The following is a 14,645-nucleotide window of genomic DNA, read 5'->3' on the forward strand; positions in this document are numbered from 1 at the left end:
ACATAAAATGTGACACTTGTTAAACCAAATTAATTCCTTTGCTTCACTGGTCCGATCATGTTTTGGTGAAACATTTTCCTTATTTGGTTGAGTCTTCTGCTTGTTGGATTTTTTTGGTTGCTGAGTCCTTAATTTTGTTTTTGTTTTTGTTTTTTTTGGTCGAAAGATAATAAAATTTTGTCATTCAATTTCTAACACACACGTATAGATAATGTTTTTAGTTTTTTTGTTCTCATACATATAGAATATGTAGACCCCTAAATCTGTACCAAAATTTGTTTCTTTCTGCAATATTTTGGTGTCTTTTTCAATACGTTTTAAAATCCAACTTTTTAAATAAATAAAAAATTCATTTTCTTCTTCTGTTTTTGAATAAAATGATTTTTTTCAAAAAAAAAAAATCTTTTTGTTTCATTTTTTAATTTTCAAGAGAATAATATTTTTGTATTCTTTTTCATTTTTTGCCTTTATTGAAGAATAAAATTTTGAGTTTTAATTCAAATATTTTACAAAAATGAAAATAAAATTTTTGTATGGAGAATAAAAGTTTTATTGCTCAATATTCTTTTATTTGAAAAATAAAATAAAATTCTGACAATTTTTTTTTTAAAATCAATCAAACAAATTCTCAAATTATTTTATTTTATTTCTTACTTCTAAATTTGATTTGATTTACTTTTTCACATTCAACACACAACATGAAAAACCCTAGCCATTATCTCTCTCAAAATTTCTTGTTTTCCCATTGTTCCATAAATATCTAAAAAACCACAACTAATTTCTTGTATTTAATTTAACTATGTTCTCTTTCTTTTCTTTTCTTTTTTTTTTTTTTATTTTTCAATGTCTTATTAAGATTGACTTGAAGTGGAGATTTGAATTCGAGACATTTTGTCTTCGAAAGCATCAAATGTGTCAGTGAAACTGAGTTTATCACATTCTCTTTCTTTTGCTCCCAACAAATCTCTATACTTTTTTCTTCCTTGTCCGCATTTTCTCATTAAAGTAAGTTGTTATAATTTATTTCTTATTATTGATTTTCATCTACTAATTTTAAACACAACTTTTTTTAAAATTTAATTGTATGTACATATTATTTTTTTGTGAAGTCTTATATATGTATGTTAAATCTCTAGGTTATTAATATTTTTTCGCAATATTTAGTTTGTTTAGTCCATGTTATTTTCATATTCTTATTTGTTTGCATTTTTATAGATATCTAAGATTGATTCTTGAAATATTTCTCCTAATATGTATTATGATATTCAATCAATGATATATATATTTTGGATTATTTTAGTATTTGGCTTTCTTTTTACAAAAACCAAACTTTTTTAATGACGAAATCTTAAAAGCAATTGGGATGCCGATTTCTCAAGGTAGAAATCAATATTTTGGGATGATAGGGTTTGATCTTAATATGTTTTCTTCTAAATTTTTTTTGATAAAAAAATCCTTTTACACGCATACACATATATATTTTAAGGTAAATTGTCAAAAATAAAATATTTGACAAAACACGTACATTTCATACAAAAATCAATTATAATTAATTTTATCAGTTTTATTCTATGGAATGTAAATAGTTTGTCAATCTATATTTTATTTATGTAAAAGAATACAAATTATTAAGAAAATCGTTTTCATAAAAGGATTTTCTTTTCTTAAAAAGAATCAACTTTAAATTATATCCTTTTAAAAATCATCCATAAGTACTTTTTACAAAATAATAAATTTAAAAGTAAATAGGATTTCACAATTTCCCCCCCTAAAGACGTGGTTTTAATTTCCTTAAAAGATTTACTTTTTCATTTATTTTTAAAATAAATAAACAAAATTAAAAACGATTTATAACTAATTCTTAAAACAATTTTCAAAATATTTATTTTTACACATTTTCTAAATAAACCAAAATCATTTTCAAAGTATTTTTCAAAAAATAAAAAATTTCCTATGACTGGAGATTTAAAAAGTCGGAATCTTTTATTTGCGCACCAATTTAACATATTTTAGGTGTTCAGTCACACCCTCTAAATCAAGAGGGGTGGTGACTTCATTTTTCTCCTCTGGGAGCAACGTCAGCTGCTCTACGTCTGATAGTGACATAATAGTTATATAGATCTTTAATAAAATATTATACAAAAAAAAAAAATTGAATGTAAAATTTTAGTATTTTTAAAAATTACTTCGATATATCTCCATTAGATACATCCGGGTGTACCTACTGATCCATCATATCCTTAATGAAAAATTTAGATATTATTTACCAATATACTTAAAAATTACAATCTAACTATGATGATTAAATTATAGGTTTGGTTACGTTCTAAATTTTGAGATTGTGTGTAATAATTCCTTAAACATTTAATTTATTCCAATAAGTCTCTTGAAAATGTTTGATAATCTTTAAATTTTTATTAAGATCTACAAAAATTTAAAATATTTCAAAACCATTTGTTTAATTAGATAAAAAAAAAACAAAAATATACAATTGTGTCTAAATAGTAGAACATTTGATATTTTTTTATTTTTAAATTAATAATTACATTAATCGTAAATAAAGCACAACTATTATAAATGTAAAACTTAAATTTAGAATATTCTAATATATTTTAGAGTGGAAGGATGAGAATGTTAAGGGGTGTTTACCTAATAAGATATATAGACGCACTTGTTAACTTGATCCGTATCTTTTTTCAAGAAAAAAAAAATAAAATCTAACATAACATTTTAGTTTTAAAAAGTTTTGAAATGTAAGAGAGAAAAAAGAAAAAAGATATTTTAGACATCTATCAAACACAAAATCAAGAATTAGAAAATCTATTAAATGTATGACTTTATGGTGTGTGTATATATTATAAACGTAAATGTGAACATGACATGTAAATTTGAATTAGCGACACAAAATGGGACATATATAATTTTGAAGTTCATGTCCTAAAATTTTATTAAATTTATATAAAATTATGTAAAGTGAAACGTGTAATTTACAGATTTGTGATCCACTGCCTTCAAAAGAAGGCAAGTCTTCTTGTGGACGATTGTGCAAGATGACCTCAGGACAAAGGTCATAATAAAACCTCAACGTGTGTGTATATTATATGTGTATATATTAATGATCCTAAGATTATGATAATCCTATTATTATGATAATATGTATTTGAGGAAAAGATTATTATTGGTAGTGTTATGGTAATATGTGTTTGGGAGAAAGAATAATATGAAATATAGTGTTATGATAGTATGTGTTTGAGGGAAGGATTATGATAATAGTGTTATAGTAATATGTATTTGGAGGTCCGAGGAGACAGATCTATGGGTGGAGGATAAGAGGACACAGATAGTGGGCCAGTTGGGTGTCTTCTAAAGGAGCTTAGAGATGGACACGTGGGTTAATGGGATTGGCTTTGGTATCAGATGCTTTTGTGGAAAACTTAGGTGGTTGGTTGGTTCTTTTGGTGAGAGAGAGTGATTTGTAAATTCATTCTTTACCTGAATTCTTCGTAATAATATGTATTTGGAGGAAGAGTTATGATTGTAGTAATTTAAAAAACAATAATATAATTTGGATTGGATTATTTGGGCAGGATAATGCAAGATTGTAAGAAAGTAAAAAGAGGATAAAAGAGGATAAGATAGGGTTATTTAGGGATCAGGATAACCCTAAACCCATTTATCATAATTCTTGGGCTAAATACGGTTTGGTCCAATTTCCTAATCCTTTTCCCCCAACCCCACCCCAAATATGCCCTAAAGTTTTATGGGCTTGTTTGCAGCCACCACAAACTATATCCTTCTTATTTGATAATTTTCTACAACATTAAACGAACACTGAGGTCACAATGTTGGAGATGTTGAGAGTTTCACATTAAAAAAACCAAGAAGACTCAAACTCTCCATATAATATATAGATGAGCTACTTCTCTCATTGCCAATTGGCTTTGAGATGGAACCCCTTACTATCAAACACATAGATCTTATGGATCAACTAACGACCTCACTGTCACTATTCTTTGGAATATATCTAGCTTGAAACAAATAGACCATTTCAAGGTGTAGACAGCCAACACAACCATTTTTGAGATGATATTCTTCTCATGGCTAGTCTAATGCAGAGTTACTAAATCAAATCCTTTTATAATTATGATGTATTTATCTTTGCACTAAACTTAAAGGGTTTTCTCTAGTTTTCTCACTTTTTTAGTTGGAGCTCCCTCTAGTTCTTCGTGTACTTTGTATTCACCTCTCGTTTTTTTGCATCTCTTTTGGCCTTAGAATATGATGCGGATGCTAGAAAAAAAAGTTTATCAATTTGTTTCCTAAATAATTAATAATATAGATGTTAGGAAAAATAATAATTCCGCAGCTTTTAATAAATGAATCCAAACCTACATTAAAATTTTGTTGACTCTAAACTTTAGCATTAAAAATTTTGTTAAAGAGAAAGCAGAAAAGTTATTATTATTTTTAATATTAATAATAATGCAAATGTGAACGTGAGGTTTGAAACTTCGATATCTCACCTAAGTTTTTGCATGGAGAGAAAAGACACAAATGGCTGAAATAAGAAAGAAAGAAAGAGGTAAAAAATGGGAATTAGTGAGGGCAGACCAGTAATTTGAAGCTTCAACAACTATTATATAAAGGCCTTCTTATGGAGAACCAAACTCACAAGTTTCCCTTCTCACCTTCCCCTTCATTCTCTACATATAATAATAATGTTGAAATCTCCAGCCTGTGGGTCTTCAACTCAGGTGGCTCTGGTGACTCTCTGCCATTTGCGGAGGTCTTCGAACCGCAGCGGTGCTTTGTTTCAGCCATATCCAAATGATATTAACTTGAAGAAGCAGCTGAGGGGGAAAAAGAGTAAGAATAATGGAGTGTTGAGATTAGTGTCCGGAGGTGGGATAATCAAAGCAGCCTTAGCCACAGCCGCCGAACCCACAACTACGGTCATCACGAAAGTGATTGTGAAGAAGATCACCGGAGAAACCACCTCGTCCAACCTTATGGAAGCAAGCCAACCCCCTCAAAAGTTGCTACAGCTTGGGTTCGCTAGCATTTTACTAGATCCCAGTAACTTTCTCTTTCCTTACACACTTAATTAATTATCTAAACAGAAACTATAATAATCTTCATTTTATAACGCCAAACTTTTTAAACCCTTTTTCTTTTTCTTTTTCTAACACATGGTATTTGCTCATTTCCTCCTATCCCTCCGTCCAAGCTATGGTTTCAGTTAGAATCATATGGACAAATAAAATTACGAGCAAATATTAAGTGCAACCTTATCACCTGTACTACCCACATTTTCTATCACACAAAAAGATCAGAGTTGGAAAAAAAACTTATTTTTCTGAAAAATAAAAATGAAACGTGGAAACATTTAATTTAATGGACCATGCACCAAGATAAGTGCATCCGAGGGAGTATCCAAGCTTTTCTCTAAAATTATTGAACTTTATGTTTTATAATAAAGATAGTTTATCACTCTCTCACTCTCACCAGTGACATCATAAATAATTGCATTTATTGACAACTAACTGATTTGATAATTAAAAAAAAAAAAAGTTTGTGGAGAATCTATATAGACATCATTTTTATAAGATCTACCATTATATCCTTGTCAATTAACTTTAAGGTTAAATTTTAATGTGTGTTACCTTATATAGTTTTCGAGTCCATGATGAATCCAAGTGTCTTAGAAATCATACTGTGTGTGGTTTGAATTGTCAATCTAAATTCTCATACTAAAAAGGAAAAAGAAAAAAAAAATCCATAATGAATTCGAAACTACTTTTAAGTAAAAGGACACACATAAGATTAGAAGTATCAATCATGAACATCTGAAGTATTTATTATATAAAAGTTAAGATTAAGTCAATGATATACTTTCCCAAGTTGTTGTTTGAGAATAAGAAACATTTATATAGTTGTAGATCGTAGAAAACGAAAAGGTGATATATATACCTTTACAAACTCTCGTTGAGATCGAGAAGAGAATGTAGTCATTTTATAGTTCTAATTAAGATAGCAAATGTAGAATAGGAAGATTCTAAAAATTTTGACGATTTTAATAATGATCGATGATGATAATAAGAAATTTGGTTGTATTTGGTGAAATAAGGAACTGGATCAGAGAAACCCCCGATCACTGTTCAAGCAAAATTAATAAGTGAGGATGAGGTGGAAGAAATTTACGAGGCTAGTTTGGAAGTTCGCTCAGATTTTGGAGAGATTGGGGCCGTAATTGTTGAGCACCACAATGAAAAGGAGATGTTCATCAAAGAGGTTCATCTCAACGGCCTTACTTCTGGTCCACTCAACATCAGTTGCAATTCATGGGTTCAACCCAAGACTTTGGTTCCCACCCAGAAGAGAGTCTTCTTCACTAACAAGGTAATGCTTAACCCATTTCTTAATCGTTCAAATTTTAACTCTATGATAGTTTTAAATTTGTTTTATTTTCCTCTTTGATGGCGTACAGTCATACTTGCCATCGCAAACACCTGCTGGTCTTAAATCCATGAGAGAAACAGAGTTGATGAATTTGCGAGGGAATGGTACTGGAGAGCGTCAGAGTTATGATAGAATATATGATTATGATGTATACAATGACCTAGGAGATCCTGACAAGAGTGAAGATCTCAAAAGATCTATTCTCGGTGGCCCTGATAATAGTCCTTATCCTAGACGTTGTAGAACCGGTCGTCCAGCTACTAAGACAGGTTTACATTACTCTTGGATCTCTATTCTCTCCATCTCTATTAGGATTGCATCCATCCTTATTAAAATGTCTATGTAATGATTATGTAGATCCAAATTCAGAGCAAAGGGCAACAGAAAGCATATACGTTCCTCGAGATGAGGCATTCTCTGATATAAAGAGCAAGGCGTTCAATGCAAATCAGTTATCAGCTGCGTTACAGACCCTTATACCTAGACTCCAAGTACATTTTGACCCAAACGCAGGATTCCCCAACTTCAAGGCAATTGATGCACTTTTTGATGTTGATGGTTTCAACTTGTCCCCTCCTGACTCCAGTATATCGTCTTTCAAAGATCTTTTACCTTGGATTTTCAAACTCATCTATGAGACTGGAGAATTTCTCTTCCGCTTTAAGCCTCCTGTACCTATGGATAGTGAGCACCTTATCTCTCATTCTCCCCCCTCTACTTCTTTAACTCTTATGCCCCTATATTTAAACTTTCTTATCATCATTATATTAAATAAATAGGGGACAAGTTTTTTTGGTTGAGAGATGAAGAATTCGCGAGGCAAACTCTTGCTGGTCCTAACCCATGCAGCATTCAATTAGTTAAGGTATTGTATTGGACTATGATACTTAAATCTTGTGAATTTGTAATTCATACACACTGCTTAAAATAATATACATCGCAGGAGTGGCCATTAAGTAGCCAACTTGATCCTAAAGTCTATGGTCCTCCCGAGTCTGCATTCAACACCCAAATGATTGATCAAGAAATCGGATCCATGACCGTTCATGAGGTGTTTCTTCTCATTTAATCAGTTGATATTAATTCTTAGTCACGACCAACATTAGCATTTAATTTTGTACTAATATATCTTTCCAAATAATCCAAAAATGAATGCAGGCAATACAAAAGAAAAAGCTATATATGTTGGATTACCACGACATGTTGTTGCCATATGTGCAAAAAGTAAGAGCCCTTAAGGGAACAACCCTGTATGGATCAAGAACATTATTCTTTTTAAATGAGGATGAAACACTCAGGCCACTAGCTATTGAGCTGACACGACCGCCTATGAATGGAAAGCCTCAATGGAAAAGAGTTTATGGACCCAGCGAGAAGGCTACTAGCCTCTGGCTTTGGAGGTTTGCTAAAGCTCATGTTCTTGCCCATGACGCTGGTTATCATCAACTTGTCAGCCATTGGTTGAGAACTCATTGTGCTGTGGAGCCGTATGTTATAGCCACAAATAGACAATTGAGTGCAATGCACCCTATCTATAGACTCCTACATCCTCATTTTAGATACACTATGGAGATCAATGCATCTGCTCGCACCAATCTTATCAATGGGGGTGGAACAATCGAGTCCACATTCTCACCTCTTAAATATTCTATGGAGTTGAGTTCTACCGCATATGATCTTCAATGGCAGTTTGACTTGCAAGCCTTACCAGCTGACCTAATTCACAGGTAAAATTAAAGCTTACGAGTCTTAATTTTGAGTAATTTGACATGTTATCAAAGCTTAAGGTCTCGTGTTATTCGAACTTCTTGTTCTCTATTGATATACAAAAGGTGACCCTTTCTATGGCCTGTTGGGCAGGGGATTAGCTGAGGAGGATCCAACTGCTTCACATGGTCTAAAACTGCACATAAAAGATTATCCTTTTGCTAATGATGGATTGATCTTGTGGGATGCTCTAAAACAATGGGTGACAGAGTATGTGAATCATTACTATCCAGACCCATACCTTGTAACAACTGACACAGAGCTACAAGCATGGTGGACTGAGATTAGAACGGTAGGACATGCTGACAAACAAGAAAAGCCATGGTGGCCACTCCTCAACACGCCTCAAGATCTAATAGACATAGTGACAAACATCGCTTGGGTAGCATCAGCACACCATGCAGCTGTGAACTTTGGGCAATATGCATACTCAGGGTATTTTCCAAATAGGCCAAGTATAACAAGAACCAACATGCCCACAGAAGACAATAACCCCGCACTTTGGAAAAGCTTCTTAGAAAAGCCAGAGGAGTTGCTTCTAGATTCTTTCCCTTCGCAATTTCAAGCAACACAGGTAATGTTGGTGATGAATATGCTATCAAGTCATTCTCCTGATGAAGAGTATATTGGAAAGGATATGGAGCCATCGTGGGGCGATAATCCAACAATAAAAGCAGCATTTGAGAGGTTTAGTACAAGTATAAAAAACATGGAGCTAATAATTGATCATAGGAATTCTGATTCAAACTTGAAGAATAGAACTGGAGCTGGGGTTACTCCCTATGAACTTTTAAAGCCATTTTCAGAGTCCGGGGTGACAGGAAAGGGAGTTCCATACAGTATTTCTATTTAAATAATGACAAAGGCCAGATGATGCAGAAACTAAGTACTGAAAGCTTTGAAATACTAAGATGATTTGAATTTATGTATCAGATATTAGTGTGTGATGTATTATATATCAATGTGTTCAAAATAAATATCAACTTTTGTTGTACCTTTAATCAAGATATATAAAACCAAACTCATCTCATTGCCTGCCAATGCCACATAGATTGAGCAACACCATGTGGAAGCAAAATCGTTTTTTAATAATATTCTTTTAAAATATAATTGAATCAATAAGCCCAATTGTTTGCTAAAAAAAAACTAAACCAAACAAACAAATTGACTTAGATAGATTGGGTTTTTTCATTTTTAGTTTTTTATTTTTCTATTTTCAAGATAAGGCCGGGTGTGGTTGCACCCATACATCTCAATTATGCATTGACATATCTTGTAGCAGTTTCATCTCATACTTCGACTAATTTAGATTACTCGTGAATTTAATTTTAGAGTACTAAATAATCAAGTGCAACCCCAGTCCCCCCCAAAAATTTAACATTAATCAATTTTGATTAGTTCGTTGATGTTTAAATTAATGCAGCTATAGAAAAAGATCGAGAGAAAATCAACATTTAAATTAAATGGCAGCAATATTTTATTTAAAAGAAAAATTGATCTCACAAATGTACAATATAAAAATCTAATTGGTAATAAATGTATTAATTTTAGGAGTACTCGCAAAAATAGTAAAATAAATAAATAAATATATATATATATATGATAATAGAACACATGTCACTACATTTTATAAATTACAAAAAATAACAAATTTAAAAGCGGATAATCATCTAATAACCCTCTAATAGTCTTTCAATAGTCGTTTGATATCACTAATTACTTATCATATTTGTCATCTTCTTATATGAAAAAAAGAGGTGTCATGAGCTGTTTTTTTTTTTTTTTCCTAAATTTTTCTATTATCTGATGCAATTTTTCTTAAATTTACGTAGATGTTTTTGCAATTCAATCCTAATATAATAATGATTAATTAGTTAATTACTTGTTTAAATTAGAAATAATTAGTTCGAATGGATAAGAAAGAATATAGTATATAATTTTATTGACATTTCTATTTTCATGTGCAATAACCAAGGAATAAAAACAAGGATAGGAAAAGTAATAACGGCACGTGATATTGCCTCATTGGAACATTATATCTTTTTAGTTCAATCACACATTATTATTAATGGAGTTTGACCTTGATGAAGGTGGAGACAAAAATATATTTATTTAAAATAATATCATCATGGAATATATATTAAACATATATATTTTATTTGTCACGTTTATAAATTTTAGAATAAAAAATTATTTTTTTGTATTCTTTTGTGCTATATAATGCCAAAAATGAAGTGACAAAATAGTAAAATCATTATATAATTTAGGTAAGAGATGATCCGCTAAACAAATAAATATGACTTTGTCGATAAAAGAAGGTCAATTTATCTGAATGTAACGAAAATAAAAAATATTTATAGTTCGTACAACGAAAAATGAAAGCTCATGAAACTATCATTATTCCATGCAATTTATTCTTCTCCTCTTCATATTATTATTTTTTCTTCTTCATATTCCCACTTCTTCTTGTTTACGATTTTTTCATTTCCTCTTCTAGAATTTCTTCCTTCTTCTTCAACTCTCATCTTCTTTTTTTCTTCTTGGTATAAGATCTAAACAATATTTGTATAGGATATAAACGATCGTGTACTAATACTAAACGATTAGTTATTTATCTCAGTTTGACAGAGATAGACCACTATCACTAATAGATTGTATATTTGGTACAAGATCGTTTAAACTGGCCGGTATAAGGTTGTTTAGACTAAGTACAAGATCATTTACACTTGGTACAAGATCCTTTAGATTGGGTACAAGGGTATAAGATCGTGTAGGAAGATCGTTTTTTCACGTTGTGTGAATGAGAGATATTTTTGTTGTTGTAGACTTGTGGGCTTGTGGTTTTTTTAATTTTTAAAATTGTTCTATACAGTACAAATATTTCGCACTTTGTTCTATTTTTTTAAAATCCGAATAAAAGAAACTATATATATAAAAAAAAACAAATCAATAAGAACATTATTATTATTATTATTATTATTATTATTTATTATTATTATTATTATTATTATTTATTATTATTATTTGGTGGTGTATTGTTTAGGAGATGTGGGAAGATAAATGGAAGATGATATAATTCAATTTAATATAAACTTGTCAGCTCTAATTGTATCTGAAACATCAGGAGATGGCATGCAGTGAGTAGACATCGATATCATTGACAGGAAACACCACGTTGCTTCCCTCTATTTTATTCGTTTATTTTTAATTGGGGTTGGCCTTTCATACACATTTCATATCTATCTATATATATGTCTTATTCATTTTTTCTCAATTCAACAATATATATTGCATAAATTGTTGCTTTGATAATTTTGTGCATAATTTTCAGAGCTTTTCTTCTTTCTACTCTAAAGAAGTTGTTGAGTTTAGTTTCTTCCTTCTTCTTCTTCTTCTTTTTTTTTTTTTTTTTTTTTTTTGTCTGAGTAATTTATTTCAATTATAATTATTTTTAAGGTGAGTCTTGTATTTCTATTATTAACTTAATTAGCTAGAGTAATGCTTGTATTATATTACTCCAAAATTAGAGGTTGAATTTCCATCAGGTAAATTATATTAAAAATCATAATAATAATTAAAAAAAAAGCTAACAAAACATTATACAATGGCGGTGACAATTTAAATTTTCCAACTCTTTTAAACTAAATTTGAACACTTGTGTTCTCTTTTTAAATAATAATTAACGAAACATTTTCTTAACATGCATGCATCATAATAACAATTAACAATATAGACTATCGTTAATCGAACATATATAATACAATATTACTAATACAACGTTACTTAAATTTTTAAGGGTGAAAGAGAAACACACACATATATATATATTGGTTTTATTCCCATACCTGCCCATATGGATAAGTCCATAACAAAACAAATAAAGTGACTTAGATCGATTTAGTTTTTCGAGGAATAGTTTTTTTTATTAACAAATATTAGTATCTCTAAATTATGAAATTGTATCGATTCTGACCTTGAACTAATAATTGTATTAATTTAAACGATCTTCAATTTTGAGTGTTGTGTTAATTTAAATCTTCAACTTTTATAAGTGTACTTAAATAAAAGATAAAAAGGAGTTAAGTCGATACAATCATGTAAGTTCGAGGTTTAAATTGATACACCTATAAAAGTTTAGAGCATGAATTGATACAACTATTAGCCTGAGGTTTAAATTGATAAAGTGATCACTATGTCAATTTTCTTAATGGATATCTTTTATTTCTTTCCCTTTCCTACAACTTTTTTTTTGGAAATATAATATACATTTTTTTTTTGTGTTTTTAGATATATTGAGTTAAACAAATACGTATCTGATAGACAGTTTAGTTTATTTTATTTTATAAAAAAACTGATTTTAGATTTTGTATATGGTAAAAATTTTGAACAACATATTTATATTTTTCGGAGTGTATTAGATATGAATGATAAAAAAGGGAAATTCTTACTGATAGGAAAAAATTGAAACTATTTATAAAATACAGCAAAAATAAATAAATAAATAAAATGTGCTAACGAAAATTTGATAGATTGTGAATTGTCTGGTAAATAATTTCAATTTTTTTTGTTATTTTTAAAAATGTCTCTGAAAAACTAAAATAATATCAATATAGCCTAATGATAAAATAATTGTATATATATCACAAAAATCCAAAATCGAGCTTAAAACAATGTCTTTAATTTATTGTTTGTATTTTTTAAACCTAATATTTACCGGTTTTTTAAGAATAATAATAAAAAAATAAACTATTTACAATTTATGAAAAAAACCACTAAAATAAAAATCAGCTACACTTAATTTTTTTACGAAGTATAAATATTTTGTCTATTTTGGTATCTCTCACAATTTTCATTCCCTAATTTATATTATTTATATAATTTTTGGCTGCAATCATATATTAACATTATCAATACACCAGATCCCATCAAATAAGCTTCATAGTTAAACATGCTTGGGCGAAGATGATAATTTGAAAAGTCCACGTGTTGCATTCACATCTAAAGAGACAAAATGTTTGGATCGGAGTAATAAACAAAGGTTAAAAAAGTATATTAATATTTAAATATGAATGATTGAGATTCGATCTCATGAAACATGTGCATAAAATCATAAACCAATTAAAAAATGTGACTGCACTATCATCACATTATTCAACTCATCAACTTGAACTGAACCATTATAAATGAAAATGTGTAACATGCATATCATTTTTTGCATTATGTTATTCTAACTTTATCACCTTGAAATTTTAAATTTTGTAAAAAGATGCAAATCACGACCACTTCTCAAGATCAGGTCATCCAACATACTTACTATTACTTTCGTCTAAACATGTTTAATTACAGAATTATGGTGGGATTGATGCATTAGGGTTTTGTCTCTACTCTATTTCAAAATGTTTATTAGAAAAAAAAAGATGAGATTTTTTTTTTTAAAGGAAACAGCTAGATGGGACTTAGGACTGTGCCTAAGACCGCACTAGACACACAATTTTATTAATGAGGGGCTAGAGAAAAGCCCAAGATCTAATTACTGAAGGTGCTAAGGTTTAAAGCAATTGAAGCAGCCGAATAATTTTTAAAATAAGGATCTCTACTGCACCAATTGCCTATAAGGATTTTACAGTCCTCCCACATATTAGCAATTGTTTTATGAGAGCTAGAGGTTCCAAAAATTCTAAAGTTCCTTTCACACCAAATTTCCCAAAATAAAGCTATAATTCCACAAAAAAAATAACCTTATGTTTCGGGATGGAGCAATTTAGAGAGCGGAAGAAGGAGAACATACCATTTCCATACCAAAATTCAACATAATGTGTTATATGATATATTATTTTAAATCATATGTCCACACAAATTGTTACATTTTGTTTTTATATGTTGGAAAATATATAAAGGTAATATGACAAATAATGGTAGAACTTTGATATTGTGATCATATAAGATATTGTTCAATGCACATGCACTTCAGCACACACACCCATACATATATATACACACACACCCCTTTAAATCTTATCCATAGATCCAATGCAACCAATAACAATTTAAAATAATAATATATGATCAAGAAGATAGCATTTATTTTTCAAACTATATAATATATGATCAAGAAGATAGCATTTATTTTTCAAACTATATATATACTAACTATTGAATAATATATTATGGTAAAATTGACAATAAAAACACGGTTCTATTTACATAAAATATGTTGTTTTAAAGATGAATAGGGTTAGAGGTTAGAATCTCACATCTAAAGAAAAAAAATCATATTGCAAAAATGAATAATTTTTCTGTAAATTTTTATTTATTTCATATTGTAAACATGTTTTCATAATTCATTGAGCTCATTCATGTCAGATAAAACAAGAATAATATATCAAATTCCATCGAAGATTGATGATGGCTATAAAGTA

The 14,645-nt window shown here is 29.6% G+C and overlaps 1 protein-coding gene across 1 annotated transcript; it reads left to right on the forward strand.

The window, feature by feature from the left end:
- The first annotated feature begins 4,670 nt into the window (after window positions 1–4,670).
- Window positions 4,671–9,100, forward strand: LOC103491539 (linoleate 13S-lipoxygenase 2-1, chloroplastic-like). The gene is given in 8 exon segments (NM_001328472.1): window positions 4,671–5,076; window positions 6,128–6,399; window positions 6,488–6,728; window positions 6,817–7,143; window positions 7,239–7,324; window positions 7,403–7,510; window positions 7,618–8,186; window positions 8,320–9,100. Coding segments are annotated over 8 exon segments (2,721 nt in total). The 5' UTR covers window positions 4,671–4,718; the 3' UTR covers window positions 9,080–9,100.
- Window positions 9,101–14,645: the final 5,545 nt, after the last annotated feature.

Source organism: Cucumis melo, chromosome 5 (assembly GCF_025177605.1).
Source record: "Cucumis melo cultivar AY chromosome 5, USDA_Cmelo_AY_1.0, whole genome shotgun sequence".
Classification (NCBI taxonomy): domain Eukaryota; kingdom Viridiplantae; phylum Streptophyta; class Magnoliopsida; order Cucurbitales; family Cucurbitaceae; genus Cucumis; species Cucumis melo.